Source organism: Taeniopygia guttata, chromosome 28 (assembly GCF_048771995.1).
Source record: "Taeniopygia guttata chromosome 28, bTaeGut7.mat, whole genome shotgun sequence".
Classification (NCBI taxonomy): domain Eukaryota; kingdom Metazoa; phylum Chordata; class Aves; order Passeriformes; family Estrildidae; genus Taeniopygia; species Taeniopygia guttata.
In genome coordinates this window covers 3013027-3033215 of record NC_133053.1, presented here as the reverse complement: position 1 = coordinate 3033215, position 20189 = coordinate 3013027, and the positions used below count along the sequence as shown (strand labels likewise).

General features: G+C 40.9%; 1 protein-coding gene across 2 annotated transcripts; it reads left to right on the top strand.

Moving 5' to 3' along the window:
• Window positions 1–95: 95 nt before the first annotated feature.
• Window positions 96–18359, top strand: LOC100229022 (scaffold attachment factor B1). Of its 2 annotated transcripts, none has more exons than XM_012571246.5 (21): window positions 96–422; window positions 1575–1662; window positions 2543–2607; window positions 2693–2899; window positions 4965–5027; window positions 5594–5621; window positions 6524–7025; window positions 7457–7506; window positions 10020–10120; window positions 11702–11851; window positions 11947–12023; window positions 12928–13067; window positions 13358–13449; window positions 13805–13911; window positions 14875–15168; window positions 15421–15558; window positions 16034–16076; window positions 16893–17014; window positions 17468–17580; window positions 17691–17742; window positions 17996–18359. In XM_012571246.5, exons 1-21 carry the CDS (start codon window positions 234–236, stop codon window positions 18123–18125), a joined length of 2751 nt encoding a protein of 916 aa, XP_012426700.3. In that variant the 5' UTR covers window positions 96–233; the 3' UTR covers window positions 18126–18359. The 2 variants fall into 2 exon arrangements, with proteins under 2 accessions (XP_012426700.3, XP_030112459.3); XM_030256599.4 differs by lacking the exon at window positions 96–422 and adding an exon at window positions 473–829.
• Window positions 18360–20189: the final 1830 nt, after the last annotated feature.

Below are 20189 nucleotides of genomic sequence, written 5' to 3'. Positions count from 1 at the left end.
CGCGAGCCGTCCTTGGACGCGGGCGACGCCGTTTGCGCCTGCGCGGAGCGATTCTCCAGCCAGGCCCCGCCCGCTTGGTCCTGCCCGCGCATGCGCACAGCGCGCTTTGTTCCCCCTCCCCTCAGCGCCTCTCGCTCCCCACCATTTTGTGCCGTGATCGCCAGGTTCGCTGCTGGGTTGTGCCGTGTTCTCCTGCGCGTTCGGGCTCGAGGCCAAATATCGAAGGGGCCTTGATGGCGGAGAGTCAATCAGCGGCCGGACTGGGGGATTTCACATCCCTTGGTGGGGCCGCGGCTTTTGGTTCGGAGCCTGAAACCCGGCGGCTGAGTGAGCTGCGAGTCATCGACCTGCGGGCTGAGCTTAAGCGGCGTAACCTGGACAGCGGCGGCAACAAGAGCGTCCTCATGGAACGGCTGAGGAAGGTGGGGGGGGGAGGAGCGGCGTGCGGCCATCCGGGTCCTTTGTCTGTGGCGCTCTCGGCGCCTGCGCGCTGGGGCCGGGCCCGGGGCCCTGAGGGGAGCGGGCCGGCCCTGAGGGGAGCAGGGCTCCGCTGTTGCTGCCGCGGGGTGTTGTTGGGCACCGGCGCGTCCCCTTTGCTCCCGTTCCTTTCCGTTGTTTAACGCACCGCTCTGTGGTGTGGCGCCCGTTCCGCCGAACGCGGCTCGGGTTGCGCTGGATGCAATGTGAGATGGGCTCGGCCGTCCCGGCACTGCTTGACCCCGGCGTCCGCGCGTCCTTCCCCGGTTTGCTCTCCCGTTCCCCCGACGTGCACACACGTGCCTCTCCCCCGTACCTGTTGTCGTGCTTCTCCGTGCCGTTCGCAGAATGGGTAAGCTTGGAAGGGATCGCAGTGGGGCATCTGCTCCAGCAGGGTTTTGTCCTAGAACCCATGGTACAGGATTTTGTCTGAATATGTCCAGTGAGAGACTGCACACCCTCCCTGGGCAATCTATTCCAGTGCATGCTTACTTGCACTGTAAAGAATTTTATCCTCCTATTGAGGTGGAACTTTCTGTGCATTAGTTTCTGCCCTAATGCTTGACATCACCACATTGACCCGACTGCATCTCTCTGACCTCTGTGGAATGTATTCCTACAGACTTCATGAGGTCAGAACAGCACGGTCAGCCTTGGCCCTTTATGGGTTCTAGCAGGCCTGCACATTGAGAAGAAACTCATGCACATGAGCTCCTGTAAGAGTCTCTCCCGGTTTTATACTGTTAATATGTTTATCTGCAGAGCAGGAAGCTTTGCTCCCCTTCTGTAGCTTGATTTGCTTGTGGGGATGTGTTGCACCCCGTTACTCAGTATTTCTGACAGGTGATGCTGCAGCCTGGCGGTATGACCTGAGCTAGGGAGAGACACCAATGTTTCTCTCTGAAAAATCCCTAAAAATGCAGTTGTGGTTAAACTCTAGCAGACAGCCAAGCACCACATAACTGTGTTATCAGCACTGTTCTCAGCACAAACTCCAACCACAGCTGCTGTGAAGAGAATTAGCTGCCCCATCCAAAGTCAGTACAAATGCACACCAGCAAATAATAAAGTGGATATCATCTTGCTGTCTCCAACAGGCCATTGAGGAGGAGGGAGGAGATCCTGATGAAATTCCCGTGGCCTCAGAGCTGACCACAAAGAGAATGCCAAAAAGAACTAGCAAAGGTACAGTGTCTGGACACATGCTAGAACTTGGCATACAAACTTGTTTTCTCCTGTTGACTTAGTTTAATTTTTAAAAGTTGCTTTTTACCTTGTGGAAAATAGTAAAACTCTATTGCATTAATGAGCACTAACAACTTTAAACCTGACTGTGTTCCATTATTATGTCTTGAAACTCGAAGATGAAACTGTAAATTGCAGGTGTGACCATGAGTAGAATTGTGTCAGGTACAGAGCAAGCAGCTGTAGCATAAGCTCCATGGAAAGCCTCTATAATTATATTTCAGTTATATGTAAACTATTATATCTAACTTATGTTGCTTCAAAGTATTAAATGTACATGGTATTTTACATGTGACCTGCTTGAGTTGCTGATAACTAGTTCTTAAAACAGATTATTAAGCTGCTTTTTTTAAGACAGGGTGACTAAAAATAGAAAAAGAGCTGTTATCTTTGAATAGCAGTATGAGTTTGGGAGTGACAGATGTGTATAAATGTGATTTGTATGTGTAAGATCTTGAAAGTGAACACTAATTCTTAAATCCTTTTAATTAAGGGAGGTGTTTTCTTAACAATCTTAAGGTGTTACTTTTAAATGGATTGCCCAAAGGCTGTTGTGTCTTTTTAGGTACTGAAGTGCTGTGGAATGAGACTGTAGCTTTAGAAAAATACTGTAGCATTAAAAAAAACACTGTGTTGCTGGTAGTTCATGCTCCTGCTGTTTGTTTTTATGGAGTGGCAGGGTGACCTCAGTTACATCCATACAGACCCAGACTGCAGAATCATCCTCTTTAGGACTATTTGTTGTAACAGATAATTCACCAAAGCTTAAACGTTTTACGAAATGTAGTGCTACATCTCACTGCAGTGACACTGTTTTTAGGAAGAAAGCCAGAAGAAGAAGGTGTGGAAGACAATGGTCTAGAGGAAAACTCTAGAGATGGGCAGGTAAGTGAAATCATGATTGCAGTTACTAAGAATGTGCATCATGTAACCTGCAATAAATACACATTTTCCCTTTTTCTCTCTGTAGGAGGATATTGAAGCAAATCTGGATACCTTGCAGGATATTGACATGATGGATATTAGTGTATTAGATGAAGCTGAAATAGATAACAGCAGTGCTGTAGACTGTGGAGAAGATTACAGTCCTGACAATATCCTTGATTCTCTGTCTGATAATAAAGATAACGTCGAAGCAGAAATGAAAGAGCTTCCTGATCAGCTAACAGAAAATGAGGTGAGTGAGTAGAGGTCTATGTAATTTTTCAGAAGATATTTGATAGAGTTATGGGCACATGAAGAAGGTATTTCAGTAGAATATAAGACATGAATGTGATCTGATTTCTATTTCCCATTCACAACTCTCATGTCCTACTCTTATAAATGGTAAATATTTTTGATGTTTGAAATGTTCTCAGTAGATGAGTCACCATCTTCCTCACCCTGCAGTATCATCTTTGCTTGCTGTGAAAGGAGCCTGGAATTGAAAATGCTTTATTAATTTCTGTATTTCCTCTTTCTGTCTGTATGTTATATGTGTTAAAGTGTATGTATACATACACCCAGCCATCCAGGTATTTATATATATGGAGAGAGAGAAAAATAAATTTTCAACTTGGGTAATTTGGATATCTTTTCTGCAGAAATAATGCTCTGGTTTGAGGAAGCTGTGTTGCTCTGTTTTCTCATAGAGATTGATAAAAGAACTTCCTGTGTTGCCCTGTTCTGACATTGTCAGGTTTTGGACTTGGTTTTGAGAGCAGCTTGCAATGTCATTTGCAGACAGCACAGGGTTATCCATGTGTCACATTCACTCACCAATATTATCCTTCTTGGATCCTTGTGGGTTTGTTTTCTGAATTTATTTTAGGTTGTTCACTCATTGAACAGAACATATTCTTTCTTTGGCATCTGCATATCTACTTCAACTTCTTATAATTTACCTTGTCTCACCTGAAAAGGGAGATTTTGTCAAAAACCTTTGTGTTTGATTGGTCTGTCAGTGCTACAGGAAAGCCAAGACCCTTGGGCCCACAAAATGTCAGCATCCTGTTCTGGGGACCCTTCCCTGGGCAGTCCCCTGGATCAGAGTGGTTCCAGTGCCCTGGGGAGGGTCACACAATCACAGACCCCTGTCCCAGCTCTCCTCAGCAGAGTGTTACTCACTGCAGGCACTGGTGGTGCCCTTAAAGGACTCACACCGAACCCTTTCTGGAATAACAGCAGTAATATAATAGAAAATTACAACAGGTTGAGGTTTCAGGATTGCTGGTGGTATCTGTCTGCAAAAAAACCTCACCATATTAACCAGCTTGATTTCCTAACAGAAGCTGACTGGAGTTCATCATTCATCACACTTCTAGTACAGTTCTTACCCCCCAGGCATCCCTAAAGGGGAAAAGACAGCTTCAGATTGTTGCAGTGGAGCCTTCCCAAATTTCTCCCCACTTCTAACTTACTTTTATACTATTTTAACATTTAGGTCGAGCTTGTGTGACTCTGGTTTTACATCCTGTTCAGTGGGGGTGGTCATGCCTTGCAGGTGGGTGACATCTGAGGTGACCCTTGGCACAGAGCTGTGCATTCTGCTGGTTCAACAACAAGAAATCTTCTTTCTTTTCCTTTGGCTGACAGCTGCTCTGTGGCTTACCAGCTGCAATTTACTGCTGAGTCCCTGCTCTTGCAGGGATTTCAAGGGAGCCTGGCTGTGCTGTCTGCACCCCAACAGACCAAACAAACACAAAGGCTTGGAGAGAATCTCCCTTTTCATGGGACTGAACACACAGTTGTGGCAACAGCATCCCCTTCACCTGAAAGGCAATTTTGTGGTGTTCTGTAAATTAACCTCATGTAATGGATGAGTTTTGGTTGCATCTTAGCCTCAGCTCTTTAAAGAAAAAAGATTTTTGGAGTATGTTTTCAGTTTGAAAAAATAAATGTCCTTCAGCTCCATTTCTAACTTGTTTTTTTTTGTTTAGAAACTAAAGTTAAAAAGTTAAAAGGGAAAGTGAAAAAACATGTCCAGTAACCACAGAAATGTGAGATAAGACTAAGAATAAATTTTAAATAGACAATGTCCTGTTGAAATTAAAATTAAAAGTGATTGGAGAAAGATATTTAAATATTCAGGTATGTTTACACATTGCTCCTGATTTCTGGGTTGCACTCTGAAATAGCAGTTGAGATCTGTCAAAAACTTAAAAATATTTCTGTTTTTCTTGAAAGGGAAAATTAAATACAGGTGTATTCTCCATAAGCTACTTTTGGTAAGAAATACTTTCATTCCTTTCTTATTCTTTTAGGAAGATTATGATGAAATTGAAAACACTTTAGAAGCCTCCTCTTCTGATTTAATTGAAATGAAGGTAAACTGAAAATGTAGCTCTATTTCTTAGCTGTATGTTGTAATATTAATATTTACAGAGTTATCATGCTGCAAAAAAGAAAATGTGACCATAACATGACATTGTAACAGAATCCAAGACCTTGCTTGGCACAGTGTTTGAATTGAGGGTGCCCTGTGGTTTTTCCCTACTGTTCTCAAATTTTCCTTCCCTTTATGGCAGATAAAAAGGTTCTTGTACTGCTGATTTCTTCTCTCTCCCACAGCTCTATGAAGTAGTAGCTGGGTTTGTTTTTTACTCTGTAGTTGGTGTGGTGGTACACACAAAGATACTTTATTGGTCCCTTTGCAATTCAGAGTTGTTTGGGAGAATGGAGTTATGGCTGATATTTTGATTCAGCTTTAATGTGTCAGAAAAGGTATTTATATAAAATACTTGTTTCCAGTGGATGGTGAAAAAAGAGCTAAATGTAGTAGATGAATTTGTTTAGTTTTCAATTTTGGGATTGAGTAGGGAGTTGTTATTATTCTATGTTAGAAAATACATTTTATAAAATGGTCCTTCTGTGGTCTTTTTTCCCTAAACAGAAAATGGAGAAGCTACACTTGGAGCCAGGTACTGTTAAAGAAAAACATATTCCTGTCTTTTCAACTAATACTTTTTAAACCATTAACTATTAAAAAACCCAAGCAAACAAACATAATTTGCATTATTTTTATAATGGACAATCCAGATCATGCAGGGTCATAGAGATTGGAAACCCAATCATATCCCCAGATCTGTGAAGTGATGCTTGAAATACTTCCAGTGAAATGAAATGGTTTAAAAACCTGTTAAACTACATAAGTGGATTTAGAGAAGTTTAATCACAGTTTTAAAAGCTAAATATTCTACTTGTAAACAGATCTTGTGATATTGCACACACCTTAACTCTGTTACTAAGTAGAGAGCAGTGAAAGCAGTAAAAAGATACTATAGGGCATTAAAATGTAAAGATTAGTTACTGGATACAGAAGAAAGAAGAGAGTTTCTTCATGGAAATTTCATACAGATACTTTTCCCTTTCTGGACTGCAAACACACTCATGCACCATCAGAAGATGCCCAGTTCTCATGTTGGACTGTCTCTGCTAAAAGAATTTCACAGAAATTTAAAAATTGAACTCTCAGTGCCTTGATACGTTCAGTTAAGCATCTCGGACTCTGGAAGCTAACTAGAGAAGAAACAGAGCTGAACGATTTGCTGAAGAATATGAAGGCTGAGCCCGAAGTTTTTTGTTAAATCTGTGGGGGCATTTTTCTTGGCTGTTGAGGTGCTAGGGCTGATTTGGCAGGGTGTGAGAGAGCAGTTAGCGTGGTAGGTGTAACAACACTGTGTACACTAGGGTTTTCCAATCTCTGTGTAGCTTAGCAGTTCTCTTGGTGTTAGTGTGGCAGCCATGCCAGTTCCACAATTGTGATTGCTGTATTTCCCTGGTGATTAAATCTTGTGCCATTCTATTCCTGTTAAATCCGTAGAAAATGAGAAAATACTCGACATTTTGGGGGAAACTTGTAAATCTGAGCTACTTAACGAAGAACCTCCCGAAGCGGAGCGGCCGCGTGCGCAGGAAGCCAGTAACGCGGGGCCAGGCAAGAGGCTGGCTGAGGAAGAGGACGCTCTCGCTGCCGCTCAGCTGGAGGAAGATGCTTTAGCTTTGGACAGCAAATCGGCCCAAGCTTTGGCAAGGAAGGAAGCAAAGCGTTTAGTGGTAGCAAAAGGGGAGACAAGTGAACAGAGCCCCGAGGAAGAGGGCCCGGACTCTGAAGGTGTAGTGGTAGAGACCCTAAGCGATCAGAGTAGCAAGCGCTCCCAAGGCCTGGAAGCCTCTAGTGGGGAGGCAGCGGAGAAAGGCGCAGGTGCCGAAGCCAGAGATAGCAAAGAAGATGGCAAGAGAGCAGAAGACAAAGCTAATTCTGAGGAATCTTCCCCTGCCACTAAAGAGTCCTCAGCCAGTGAGGGCGGTGATCAGAAAAAGAGGTTTGTTTTTTCTCCGTTCTAGACCAGATGCTATCTTTTATCATTGGTCCTTAAGTGATGCGAATAAGCTGTTTCCTTCAATTGGCCTCCGAGACTGATGAAATTGTAGCCTATTCCTAAAGGTCTCTTTTATTTCTCCATGTGCAGATATTTTTATTTTTTTTAAACGCAGTGGGTTTGATTTCTTTCCTTCATCAACCTTCAAAGGTTGTTTTCCCCAAATTACTCTTATTTGTAATCTTCTTCTTAATGTAAGTCTGTTTAAGAATCTGACCTCGTTATTTCTTGTCAGATTTCTTAAATCCAGTATACAAAGGTGTGTTTTCATTTGCAACATATTTTCTGGTAGGTATTTAATTTTAGCTTTTTTTTATAGTTTATATTTAGTCTCTTTTCTTTCTGACTTGAATAATGTGGTGTTTTGTCTTTAGCCCTGTTGAGGAGGACAGAGATACAAAGATAATCTCAAAAGATGAGAAAGGTATGTTTGTTTTTAGACATAAAACTTCAATGATTGCTTGGATAGCTGTTTTTCTTGGATGGGTTATTTCAGCAAAAATTGATTGCAATCTATGCAGTTGTTACATAGCATAAATTCACCTCTTTCTGCAGTTTCTTAGTAATGTCAAAATAATTTTCTTTTTACACATTTTTTCAGGATGTGTGCATTGCACTGTTGTGTTTGTATCTTGATTTTTAAAGATCGATGTTAATACATGACAATTACGGGTTTTTTGGCCCTGGAGATGCCCACTAACAGCTGTTAGGAACCTTTTTCCAATTGTGTTTGCTTTACTATACACTTGGAATTCTCCTTCCCATCTTATGTTTTGCTGAAGTAATTTGGGATCCAGTATTCACATATTTAAATGCCACAAATATTACAGCTTAATGTTGTCTTGTAATTATAGTTATTAAATCTTTGTCTACACAGATCCTATCTATGGTGCAAATATATATCATAAACAAGAAAAAACTACTTTGATCAGTGTCAGATGCCTTTGTACTTCTTGCTTTTAATATACCAGGCAGCTGAGTCTTTGCAGCTCACCCTACCTCTCTGTTCTCTTACATGCTGCTGCTTCCGCACTTTCAAGTGTGGAAGTTCCAGCAATTCCTATAAAAATCAAGAAACTCATTATGAGGTCTGACTGCCAACTGGACAGGAGGAATTGGATTGGTTTTAATTGGTTTTTACAACCCAGGCTCACCTCCCTGTCAGCTGCTTTTTCCAAGATCTGGGTTATACCTGTTTGCACAAGCTGCATGTCCTCCCTTGTTAGGGTCAGTTTACCTCTTGCTTCCAGTCTATAATCTCGAGTTCTCTTAATTCAGAATATTTGAAGGAGTTTTCTGTACGTGCTGTCCTTTACATAAGGACTTGAGTGTATTATTTTTGTGGACTGAAAAAACTCTTCCTTGAGTTTGCTTTCAGAGCAGCCTTCAGGAGCTTGGGTGTCTGAAACCACCTTGCTCCTGCATCCCTCTCTCTGATGGATGTGCTGTATTCCATAATAGTTGTTTTATCCATGTTCTGCCTTAGTGAAGAGCAGTGGTGAGAGGCAGCTGCTTGACTGTGTAACATTCTCTGCATGCAGGGCAAAGTGACTGAGCCAGAAGGAGCCTAAAATAGTATATACAAGTCACTTCTGACTCATACATTGCTATTTGCCCTCTTGTATGGAAAGGTTTTATTTAGTATTAAGAGTTTCCCGTATTCCATGCAATAATTCTGAAAACTCTGTCAACAAGAGTGCAGAAAAATATATTTATGAGCTCACCCTGGTGGGTTTGGCTGTCGATAGATGCACATCTGAAAGATTTCTCCAGTGTTGATGATTGGCTCCCAATACCTGCATTGTTCTTGGTTCAAAGTTAAATATTTTCAGTCCCAGGATTTTGTGGTATTAAAAGTGCAGAACCATTGCAGGAGCACTTTTTAATGTCTTGTGGGAAGACAAAGCCTGACATTAAGACTGATCAATCCTTAATGAAAAAGGACATTAACATAGTTTTAAAAATCTTAAAAAAACTCATTGGTAAAATAGCAGAAAACAGAAAAACGATCACTTTCTTCTTTCTCCAGGATTCTGGTGCTAGGGTGACTGCAGACAGTAATTTTTAAATTGTGGAGATGTGTGGAGTGAAAGCATCAAAGCTTTTGGCTCAGCTTTTTAAAACACCAGGACAATGCATCTCCCACGTGTTTGCGTGCATACCTTTGTCCATGCACTTCTGAGATAAATGATGGCACGTGTGTACTCACTTTTATACAGAAAAAAATAATCTCTTTTTGGGTGTTTTTGTAAGAAATTGATACAAATCACTGCACCCTTCCTTAGGAAATCTGTGTAAATATTAATTTAATTAATAAATATAAAATTAATGTTAATATAAATTTAATATTAACTGTGTTCTCAGTTACTTATACCAGTGACTGAAGTTATCAGTCCTAACTCCTGCAGCTGAGGTCAGACTCTGAATCCCAACTGTGGATCTGTGTGGGCAGAAACAGAAATTTCCTTAGTTTCTTGCTGGTGAATGGCTTTCCTTGAGGGGAATTCTGCATCCCATCAACATTCCTTTGGAGTTAAGATAAAAAGGCAAGACATGAGCACATGTGGGGTGCTGACACAGTTCCCACGACTCTTCTGTCTTTAAGTTACTGGGATCCATCCTGGCATGTTTTGAAGAGCCTCTGTTAATTCAGATGTACCCTAATCTAGTTGCTTTCTTGAAGAATGGTATAAAATACTTCTGTATTAAAACTCATAGTTCCACTCAAATTTTTGGACTTGTACTGCTCCTTACCTTCAGCAAAGCAAATCATGGGAGGAGAGTATCACACAGTGCATTTCACTTGCTCTGTGATTTAAAAAAATTAACAATTTTTGATCCTGCTCTGTTTTAATTCACATAACAATTCAAGTAATTAATCCAAATAATTAGGATTTTGGGTATGTTTTGGTTTTGTCTGTTTGTTTTCCCAACTAGGTCGCAGTGCTAGCAGTTCTGGTAGAAACTTTTGGGTGAGTGGATTGGCTTCCACCACCAGAGCTACAGATCTGAAGAATCTGTTTAGCAAATATGGGAAGGTAAGGGGTTATTTTTGTTGGTTTGTTTGAAACTGTGTTAATAAGACTTTTTAAACTCTCATCACTGGAAGTACCAATGAAAGGAATCCAATGATCAAAAATATTGTGGGATATCAAGGAAAAATCACCGAAGTACACACTGAATGACTGGGAGTTTTTATTCTGTTGCTCAAAATATATAAAAATAAATACAAAATTCCAGTTGTGATCCTTTGTTTGAAATACTCAGTAACTGTATACACACACTTCTGTGCTGCAGTATGGTATTTTCACCTGCTGAAAATTCACAGTCAACTGTGAATTTAAAGCTTATTAAAGATTTCCTTAGGACTAAGCAAAATATGCAGTAAATGTTGAGACAGAATTACTAGGGAATATCTTAGAAATTGCCTTAGTAACTTAAATTTTAATTTTTCAAGAGTTGGCAGTTCCTTTGAAAAATACTTGTTTGGGTAGTTTGGGATATGGGGAGGTGTTGTTTGGTCTTGTAGTTGCTGTCAAGGACAGTCAAAATGTCAAATCTCCCTGTCAGCTGGAGAATTAAAAGTTCAATAAAAGGTTGATGTCAGAGCCATCAGTAAGGATTTTTGTCAGACCTTTGAAGCCTATTTACAGGTAACTACCAGCGGACTGTAGTAAAAGCAAACCCGACAATCAACCATTGGATGTTTTACTGATGAAAATACTCTGGAACTTAAATATGACTTTACAAATAGGTACAAAAATTGATTGATTGTAGCATAGCTTGGAGTTTGAAAGTCATGGGACTGGTAAAACCTTTTTAATGCTCCTTGTAATGCAATACTTAAATTGATTAGCTTAGAATTCCATCTGGTAACCTAAAATGTTGATCATGGAGATGTGCCACAGAACTTTAAATGTAATTAAAAGCTAAACAACAGCCAACCTAGCATTTGGTTCTAGATAGATGCCATGGTACCACTGAGTAATTTAAATAAAATGTTGTTATTTTCTTCAGGGGCAGAGCTTCCTGGAAGTAGATGTGCTTGTGCAATAAAACAAATGCTCAGAAGTAGGTTATTTATTCAGCTGTACTTTAAAACATCTCTCCTGAAATACGATTGATTTCTGTTTTACAAAGTGAACTGTACTGAATATCTGAGCATATATAAACACCATTTTTGTGACATTTTCAAGCTCTAGTTTTTGGGAAAACTTCATGTTTCTTAAAGATTGTAGATAACATTGTTGATCTGCCTCAGCAGTAATGTAAAAACATTTTTTTGAAGGAAGGTGGCACTTAGCAGCTGAGCATTAATGTGGAAATTTGCTTAAAAATTTGTGTTGATTTTTACTATTTCATACTAAAGGAAAACAATGTTGATGTAAAGTTAGATGCCTTTTAAAAAAGCTTTATTGTCAACTGGGGGCTCTTTCTTTGGAAAATAATTCAATCGTTAGCTCCCACCTCTTGATTCAGCTTTTGTAGCATTCCACAGATAACAGAAGTGTGGTTGGCTCCAAGCAATGCTCCCTCAGTATTTGTTAATCTCTCAAAATCTGAACTTTCCTGCCTGGGGCCTTGTCACGGGGAGAGTAATTCCAGTTTTTTTTGGGAAGGTGGTGGGGGCCAAGGTGGTGACCAACGCTCGCAGTCCTGGCGCTCGCTGCTACGGCTTTGTCACCATGTCCACAGCCGAGGAGGCCACCAAGTGCATCACCCACCTGCACAAGACAGAGCTGCACGGCAAGATCATTTCTGTAGAAAAAGTGAGTACTGGGCCTCAGAGATGCTGAGTTCCCACCAGATTGTGCAAATGATCGAGGCCACATTCTCAGCTGATGATGTGCAAAATAAATTTCAGGCAAAAAATGAACCCGCTGGGAAGAAGACAAGTGAAAAAAAAGAGAGTGAAGCAAAGAGAGAAACAGTCAGTGAGAGGTACTGTGTTAAAAATTCTCCTACCAAAGGTGTTTTGCTGTGCTTCAGTCTGTTGATGTCAGGGAAAAGTAAAGTTGCAGTAAGAATTTCTGTGGCAAACATTCAAAAGAGGAGACATGGATTTTTTTCATCTTTTACTACAAGATAGACTTTAGTTGATGTTCAGTGCCTAAATTAAAATGTTTCTATTGTGTGCCTTAAAGTAGCCATTGGAAAGGTGCATTTTCAAGCACACCTTTTAATTTAGCCATATTTAAGGTTTAATAATGATTGTGGGACTTTTCACGTCTTAAATCTATAGGAAACACCATGTGAGAATTTTGATCTGTGTCGCTGTTTCTTCATTTCCTTGTGTCTCATTGGAATAGGGTTTCCTCCAGGTCCCAAACAGTTAAAACAGAGTTGTCCAAGATCTGTTCCCAGATCATGTTCCTCTTGAGCATTGTGCTCTTGCTCTCCAGCATTGCTGAAGGTAGCTGAACGAGGCACTAAGAGAGTGAATCAAACACTGAGAACTTTGCCTTCTTGAATCATCTTCTTGAGGCATAACTTCTGTTAAATGCTACTTGCTGAGAGTTTTTTGCTATTATTTCACCCAGTTGCCTGACAAAAATGGTTTATTGTCATATTGTCTAAAAAACTCTGTGGGCATTAAGCATGTGGGGGTGTGAATTTGTCTTCATGCTTCCAGTTGAGCTCTTGAATCCTGGCCAACTTTGTTGACTACTGCACAGGATGATCTGAATATCTTGTTTTATGGTGCAGTAAGTTGTGGAAGGAAATAGTTGGAAATCTTATTATGATTGTTATCACATCAGAGTTCTGCTTTGTTGCTGGCATTTCCCTTGAATTTTTTTTTCTCTTAGTCTGTATTCGTCTAATCTGTATCAATATCTATCCACAGACCTGGTGGTGCTAAAAGGGATGAGAAATCTGACCAGAAAGATGATCCTAAAAAGACAGAAGATAAAGATGAAAAGGAGAAAAAAGATAAAGATGACCAGAAGTCTAGTTCATCAGATCAGCCTAAAACTATTAAATCAGGTAATTTGGTTTTTGGTTTTTTATACAGATATGTTGATGTAGGAATATTTAATTGTTGATAGTTCTTTCCAAAGATTCTAGGATTGTTTCACATTCTTAGTTGGAAATCCAAAATGAGTAAGGGAAGGGGAGATGTTTAATATTGTGCAATCCTTAAGAGAAGTATCTGGATTGAGTGGAGTGAAATAATTTATTTCGAAGAGAGGGTTAAAATGCCCATTTCAACATTTTAGAGAGCATGGTGTAGGTCATGTAATTTGATTGTTCCTTTCCACTTCTGATTTATTTAGGAAGTAAAGGAACAGAGAGAACAGTAGTCATGGATAAATCCAAAGGAGAACCTGTTATTAGTGTGAAAACATCCACTACATCAAAGGACAGAGTAAGTGATGCTTCTGTATGGGAAAGATCTTCCTTAGAAACAAATCCTGAATCCTGCCAGGCTCTGTATAACCCACACTTGTCTTGCCAGTTTGTCCAATTAGAGTTTCTATAACATGGTTTTAATTAATAAAATACCTCTCATTTGGCTGGTGCAGCACTCAAATCCTGCCAAACAAATAGGGCAAGGTATTACTGTACTAACACATGGTGTCTGTAATGGAAAAAAAGAACAGCTTTTGGAAAAAAGCAGCAACCAAGCTTTGAGATGTGAACTGTACAAATAGAAACAGAACTCAGAGTATTGCTTGTGATGGTTGTCCTTTAGTAAATTAAAGTTTCTCTTTTAAATACAGAGCGTTAAAAGCCAGGACCGCAAATCAGAGAGCAGAGAGAGACAAGGGATTGTCCCCTTTGACAAAATCAAAGCACAGAGAAAAATGAGGGAGGCCGAGCAGCGCCGGTAAGAGCAGCACTGACATTGTTTGGGGTTTTTCTTTCCCTAAAATAGATACAATTTTCATTTCTAGTAAAATAAAACAGGTAGGAAAAGGGCTTCAGTTTCTTCTCCCCACTTGCAATTTTTAAAATATTTTTATGGGTATCTGTTGAACTTAATTTAGGTGTTTAATTATTTTGGATGGGGCCTTTTCTTTGTTTCCATATGTTTAATAGGTTTCATAGTGTTTAAGGTGATAATTGCCATCCATCAAATTCCTTGCTAGAACTGTGATCTAAATTCCAAGTTCTCCACACATTGCAAAACTTCTATTCCTCACCTAAAAGTAGTCAGATTGAACAGGAGGAAAATGTTTTTGTTATTTTTATTGAGGAGGGAAAAGTTCCTCCCTCATAGTTAAATTCCTGGCTTTATTGGAGTCATTATTCATCATACCATCTTACCTTTCTTCACAGAAAATATAATAAAATATTCTTCACAGATACTTTATTTCAGTATAAGAAATGAACTGCGGACATTTGGATTCAGACTCCCCTGATCCTATAGAAGTGTTTGTGGGCATTTGGATTCAGATTCTCCTGATCCTATGTGGGCATTTGGATTCAGATTCTCCTGATCCTATAGAAGTATTTATGGGCATTTGGATTCAGATTTTCCTGATCCTGTAGAAGCATCTGTGGGCATTTGGATTCAGATTCTCCTGATCCTGTAGAAGCATCTGTGGGCATTTGGATTCAGATTCTCCTGACGATACAGAAGTATTTCCCCCTGGGGATGGGTTTTGGGGGAGTCATTTGATCAGTCTCTAAAGAAATTTGTGTCCACTGAGTGTCTTCCCTCCACACATGTTAATTTCAAGGGGATGATGCAAGTTTGCAGCCACTGTGGTTTTAATTTTTAACACTCTTTTAACTTCCTTTCTTTGGTGAAGTATGAGACGTGTAACTTCTGTCTCTGCTCAAACAGCACCCGCGAGCGCCGGGAGCGGCAGCAGCACCTCCAGACCATCCGCGAGCGGGAGGAGAGGGAGAGGCTGGAGATCGCTAGGGAGAGGCTGGAAATTGAAAGGCAGCGCCTGGAACGGGAACGGATGGAGAGGGAGAGGCTGGAAAGGGAACGGATGCACATCGAGCACGAGAGGAGGAGGGAGCAGGACCGGATCCAGCGCGAGAGGGAGGAGCTGCGGCGCCAGCACGAGCAGCTGCGCTACGAGCAGGAGCGACGCTCTGCCATGAGGAGACCCTATGACATAGATGGCAGGTAAAGCCACCAAATCCTGATGATGCCAGTGAGAAATGTCACTGCCTCATTTTGTCTCATGTGCCTGGACTGGAAAAGTCATACACGTGCTCTCAGCACATGTATGTTGGTAGCACTGAGATGGTCGTATTTAACAGCCCAGGTTTTTCAACACCCTTTTGGACTTAATTTTCCTTCTTTTGGTTATGAAGGAGGAACAATATCAAAAGGCATTTGTTATCTGGGCTGCAATGAGTCTGTTCTTTCTTTCAGGAGGGATGATCCGTACTGGCCAGAGGCAAAACGAATGGCCATGAATGACAGGTACCACTCAGACTTCAGTCGCCAGGATCGCTTCCATGACTTCGATCACAGGGATCGTGGGCGTTACCAGGAGCATTCAATAGACAGGTTGGTGTCTTACCTCCGCTGCTGCCTGAGAACAAAAGACAAAAATACGTACTTCATGTCACAGCTGTGCTTAGTTTGCATTTTATTTTTCAAGTGCTACTTAGTGGCTGTGGAATTTCTCTTCTAAAACCATGAAAAATCTGTACTATGCCATGAGTTAAAGCTTCTGGCAGGCTTGGTCAGAGTGTTTTTGCAGTGCTGTTTCGCATATTCATAAGATTCTGAAAAAATTCTAAGTAATATTGTATGCACCTAGAATTTTAACAAGAACGTTTTGGCTTATATGTTAGGACTATGTTTCCCAGGAATCCAAAATGTGGCACTTTTCCCATATGTTCCAGCTGTTTATGCCTTTTGTGGATAATATGGTGTGATGTGGGAGCAGGATTTTTCATCTGTGTTGTTAAATAAATAATTTTTTATAGACTGCTGTGTGTTTCACTGTCACAGTCTGACTCTAATTGTCTGTTTCTAGGAGAGATGGATCCAGAACAATTATGGGAGATCGGGATGGACAAGTGAGTTGCTTTATGGAGCTACAGAAATATATTTACATCTTACAACCTGGTTTTCTGTAGTGTGTGTGTCAGATTACATTTCAGTAGTTGAGAATTGCATTATATCTACCCAAAAATGCTGGAATAATCAGATTGTCTTGTTTACTTCAATAAGATGAAATTCAATTCAAGAACTTGTTTATAATAAAAGTTAGATATAGTTATTCCGATAGAAATCAAAGTGAGTTGTGTCAAAATTCAGTATTCCAAAAGATTGCATAGAAGAGGCAAAGGTACAAAATCACTCTGTGAGGTTACATGGTAATAACAGCTGACCTGTAGAGATGTTTGTGGCTGAGGGCTGGGGGAAAGACCTTCAGGGCTCATTCAAACAGTGACAGATGAATTTTATGGGTCATGGTATCCTCAGTGGCCTTTACTGTGAGGTTTGGAGAGCTGGGCTGATGGAAACATCCTGAAGGTCAAGATCAGCAAATGCAAAGTCCTGGGCTGATCTTACCAATGTGCATGAATAACTCATGGGAGGGAGGATGTGGATTAGATGTGGGCACTCAGTGGTGCCCATTGCAAAGACAAGAGTCAGAGAGCACAAACTGGAACACAGTTCTGTCTGAAGAGGATTCAAATCCCCTTTAACTGGGAACACTGGAACAGGTTGCATGGAGAACCTGTGAAGTCTCTAGCTGGGACAGCCTGGGCTTGGGTGACCCTGAGCAGATGTCAGGAAGTCCCTTCCCTCCCTCCCAGATGATTGTGAGCTGGAGCAATTGCAGGTGTAAGCAGTGAGCAGCTGTGTAAGAGCTCTGTGCCTTCCAGCATTACCCAGATGAGCGCCACGGAGGCCCCGACCGGCACTCGAGGGACTCGCGGGAGAGCTGGGGAAGCTACGGCTCCGACAGGAGGATGAGTGAGAGCAGAGGGATCCCCCCACAGTCACGGTTAGTACTGAAACACCTCTTCTCCTGCACCTAAAGATTGTTTCCATGTGTCAGAGTTTTTGGAAGATGTTCTTTTTTTTCCAGCTTTCACCAAAGATGTGTTGGATGGACTACAAATGATTTGATGTCTTGTGCATCAAAACATGCACTCACTTAATACCGTCACATCTTAAAGTTATAATGCTTTCTATTCATTTTAACTAACGTTCCTAGCAAAGCTTGCTATTTTCAGGATAGTGGTTCTCTCTCATTATCTTCTTTAGTCATCATCTAAGTTGGTTTGAGCAGAAAAATTCTTCTGAGATTTTACTTAACAGATAGCAGTATAAATATTGTAAGATTCACATGAGCCTTGGTAAGACATTTGAGTAAGTTTGTGACTTAGATTCAAACATTAAAACTATCCAAGTGCTCTGGCTCGTGTGAGATGATGGGAATTTCCTGTCTTTACAGGGATGGACGTGACTGGGGAGATCACAGTCGGAAGTTTGAAGGGCACCAAGACCGTTCCTGGCAGAGCAGCGTGGATGGAGGGATGATAGGACGGGATCATGAGAGATGGCAAGGTATGGTTCTTGCACAGCTCTTTAGCTGTGTGTGAAGAAGAAAATACAGACATTATCCTTGAAGTAGAGCTCTTGCTGTGGATATAAAGGGACCATTTGAACTTTTTTAGGTGGCGGTAGAGGCAGACCTGGCCATGTGATGCATCGTGGAGGAATGTCAGGGTAAGAACATTAAAAGGAGCAAAGTGTTTGTTTTCCTGTTAAAGGGACATTTCTTCTATTTAAATTGGCCAATGAAACATTTTATGGGAGTATGTTATCTAATTTGCTACTTCAATGTTAAGGAATAATTCAATATCCCCATGGTTTTTATGTAGTACATTTTATGGGAAAGTGAAAACAAAAAGAACACCCATTCTAGCAACCTTAGTGTACTAGCATGAGAGAATACTAAAATGTCTGAATCCCTTTCCAGGCGTGGCAGTTTCATGCAGGGTGGCAATCAGAGTCAGATCATGCACGGAGGAGGAATGCAAGGAGAAGGATTTGCTGGCCAGGAAAGGGCAAACAGACCGAACGATCCTCGTTTCAACCGTCGCTACTGATTGTGTTTGGTTTTTAATGCAAGGTGGCAAGTGAAACAAATCTGTTACCCAGGGTTACCATTAATTGTAACTTATGGGCTACTGTAAGTGTAATTTTTTTTAAGCTGCTGCCATATTATGTCACTCAATCCAATGTGAACTCATTTGTTTTGTAAGGTGTTGTTCATATCCCATTTAAAAATGTTTGTTAATGAAGCATTCCATTTTCCATAAATAAACGCCAGTTTACAGTTACTTGCTTTGTTTCAGCAGTCCCTGTCAAACAGATTTCTTCAGCTGTGTGTTAAACTGTAACTTTGTTTCAAAGATGAAGTGTCAAAATGCCTTACAGGTGTCCCTTTGCACTCCCAGAAACAGTGAAATACTGTGTTTTACTTCACAGCTGTCAGTTACCAACCCGTGTAACCATGGCCCATGTGCCACCATGAGAGAACGTTAGTAGATCACAGCTGCCAAAGTTGGAATGCCCTGCCACTGCAAAATTGCCACAGGAGCTCGTAGAGCAAGTGGTAAAGAATTCTTTTCATCTGGTGTCATGTGCTATTGCACATAATGTCTGAAAAGCATTTCAGACACATAATGTCTGAAAAAGGAGTTAAATTCTGTGATAGCAGCATAGCTTCTGTGAGACAGCACAGAGGTGCTTGTCAGGATCACTTTATTTAGCTTCTGATAGATCAGGGTAGTGCAAAATTCCACCAGTCTTATAGCCCAGTAATTTTACCTAGCAGTCCATAATTTCCTTAGAAGCAGCCACTGGCTCTGCTTTGGCATAATTTTGTGTTGAGGAATTGACACGATCGAGATTGGTGCAAATGATCTGTTGCTTTGTCATAGCCAAGTTATAATTTGTCTTCATGCAGACATCTCTGGAGCAACATGACCTTAACCGTACCCTAAAAATGGCATTTATGATGCCAAGAGGAAAAAAACTCCTGTTACTTTTATTTGTAGGGTCACTAGGGCTTTTCCATCTTCGATGGAAAAAATTTCTTCTCTAATGAGAAAGAGTTTTTTTATGAGTTGCCTGAAGATATTTTTTCATTCATTAATGGAAAAAGCATATTACAATGACAAAGCTTTGGAGAGCAATCATCAAAGGGCAAAGAAGTGGTACAGAAGATCCTGAAAAGCATGGAGAACTTAAGTTCTTAGCATAGAAGAGGTGCAGTGTTCTGTTTGTACATGGTGTGCCTTGCCCAAAGTGGTTCCATTTGGTTTGTAATAAAGCCAGAGAGTGGAAGACTCTAGATGAATGTCAGGATCTCTGGTGGGAGGTTTGGCCTGGTGAGAAGGGGGAGTAGACCTGGAACCAAAGTTGTGCTCCTTCAAGAGCAGTGGACATTGGAAAGTTAGAGAAGAAATGGGACAGTAATAGAGGTTATTTGAGTTCTGGGGTGCGGTGAAACATTTGGCACCTGCAGGACACAGCTAAAGGTTTGCTGTGCTTGAAGCTTCCTCTGGACCATCAGGTTTAAGAGCTGCTGATGGACCCATCCTTCAGGAATTAACTTAAGCCATTTGCATCTTAGCCAAATCCTCTGAAATCTCTGGGCAGTTGGCTTCATCATGTTTTCTATTTGTTAAAAAAGGAAACAAAACTGCAAATCCTTCTTCATCCTCATGTTCTATATTTGCTTCCTGACTTTTGTAAGGACTCATCTCTCTCTCCTGCTGTTCCCTGTTCTGCAGCTGTGTTTTGGCACATTCTGTAATTGTAACAATGCTATCAAAGAGGGTTAAAAACACAGAATCAATTTATAACTTTTATTTTACAAGTGGTGCCCTCCAGGCCACTGGTGCTCCTTACATTTGCCTGGGCTATGACTGAAAAGTGACCTTGTGAAAGTTTTCATCCACATTAAAACGAAAATGTGCACAGTCTGCCAACTAGGGCATAGTGCAAGCTAACAAAAGGTTTCATGCAGATAAATTTTGATCAGTTACTCTCCCCTGTACTTGTATAATCCTCCTAGGCCATCTTTTACAGCATCTTTTACTGTAACCTTGGATTTTTAATTTTTTTGAACTCTTGTTGGCTTGGTTTGAATTAGATGGCATTCA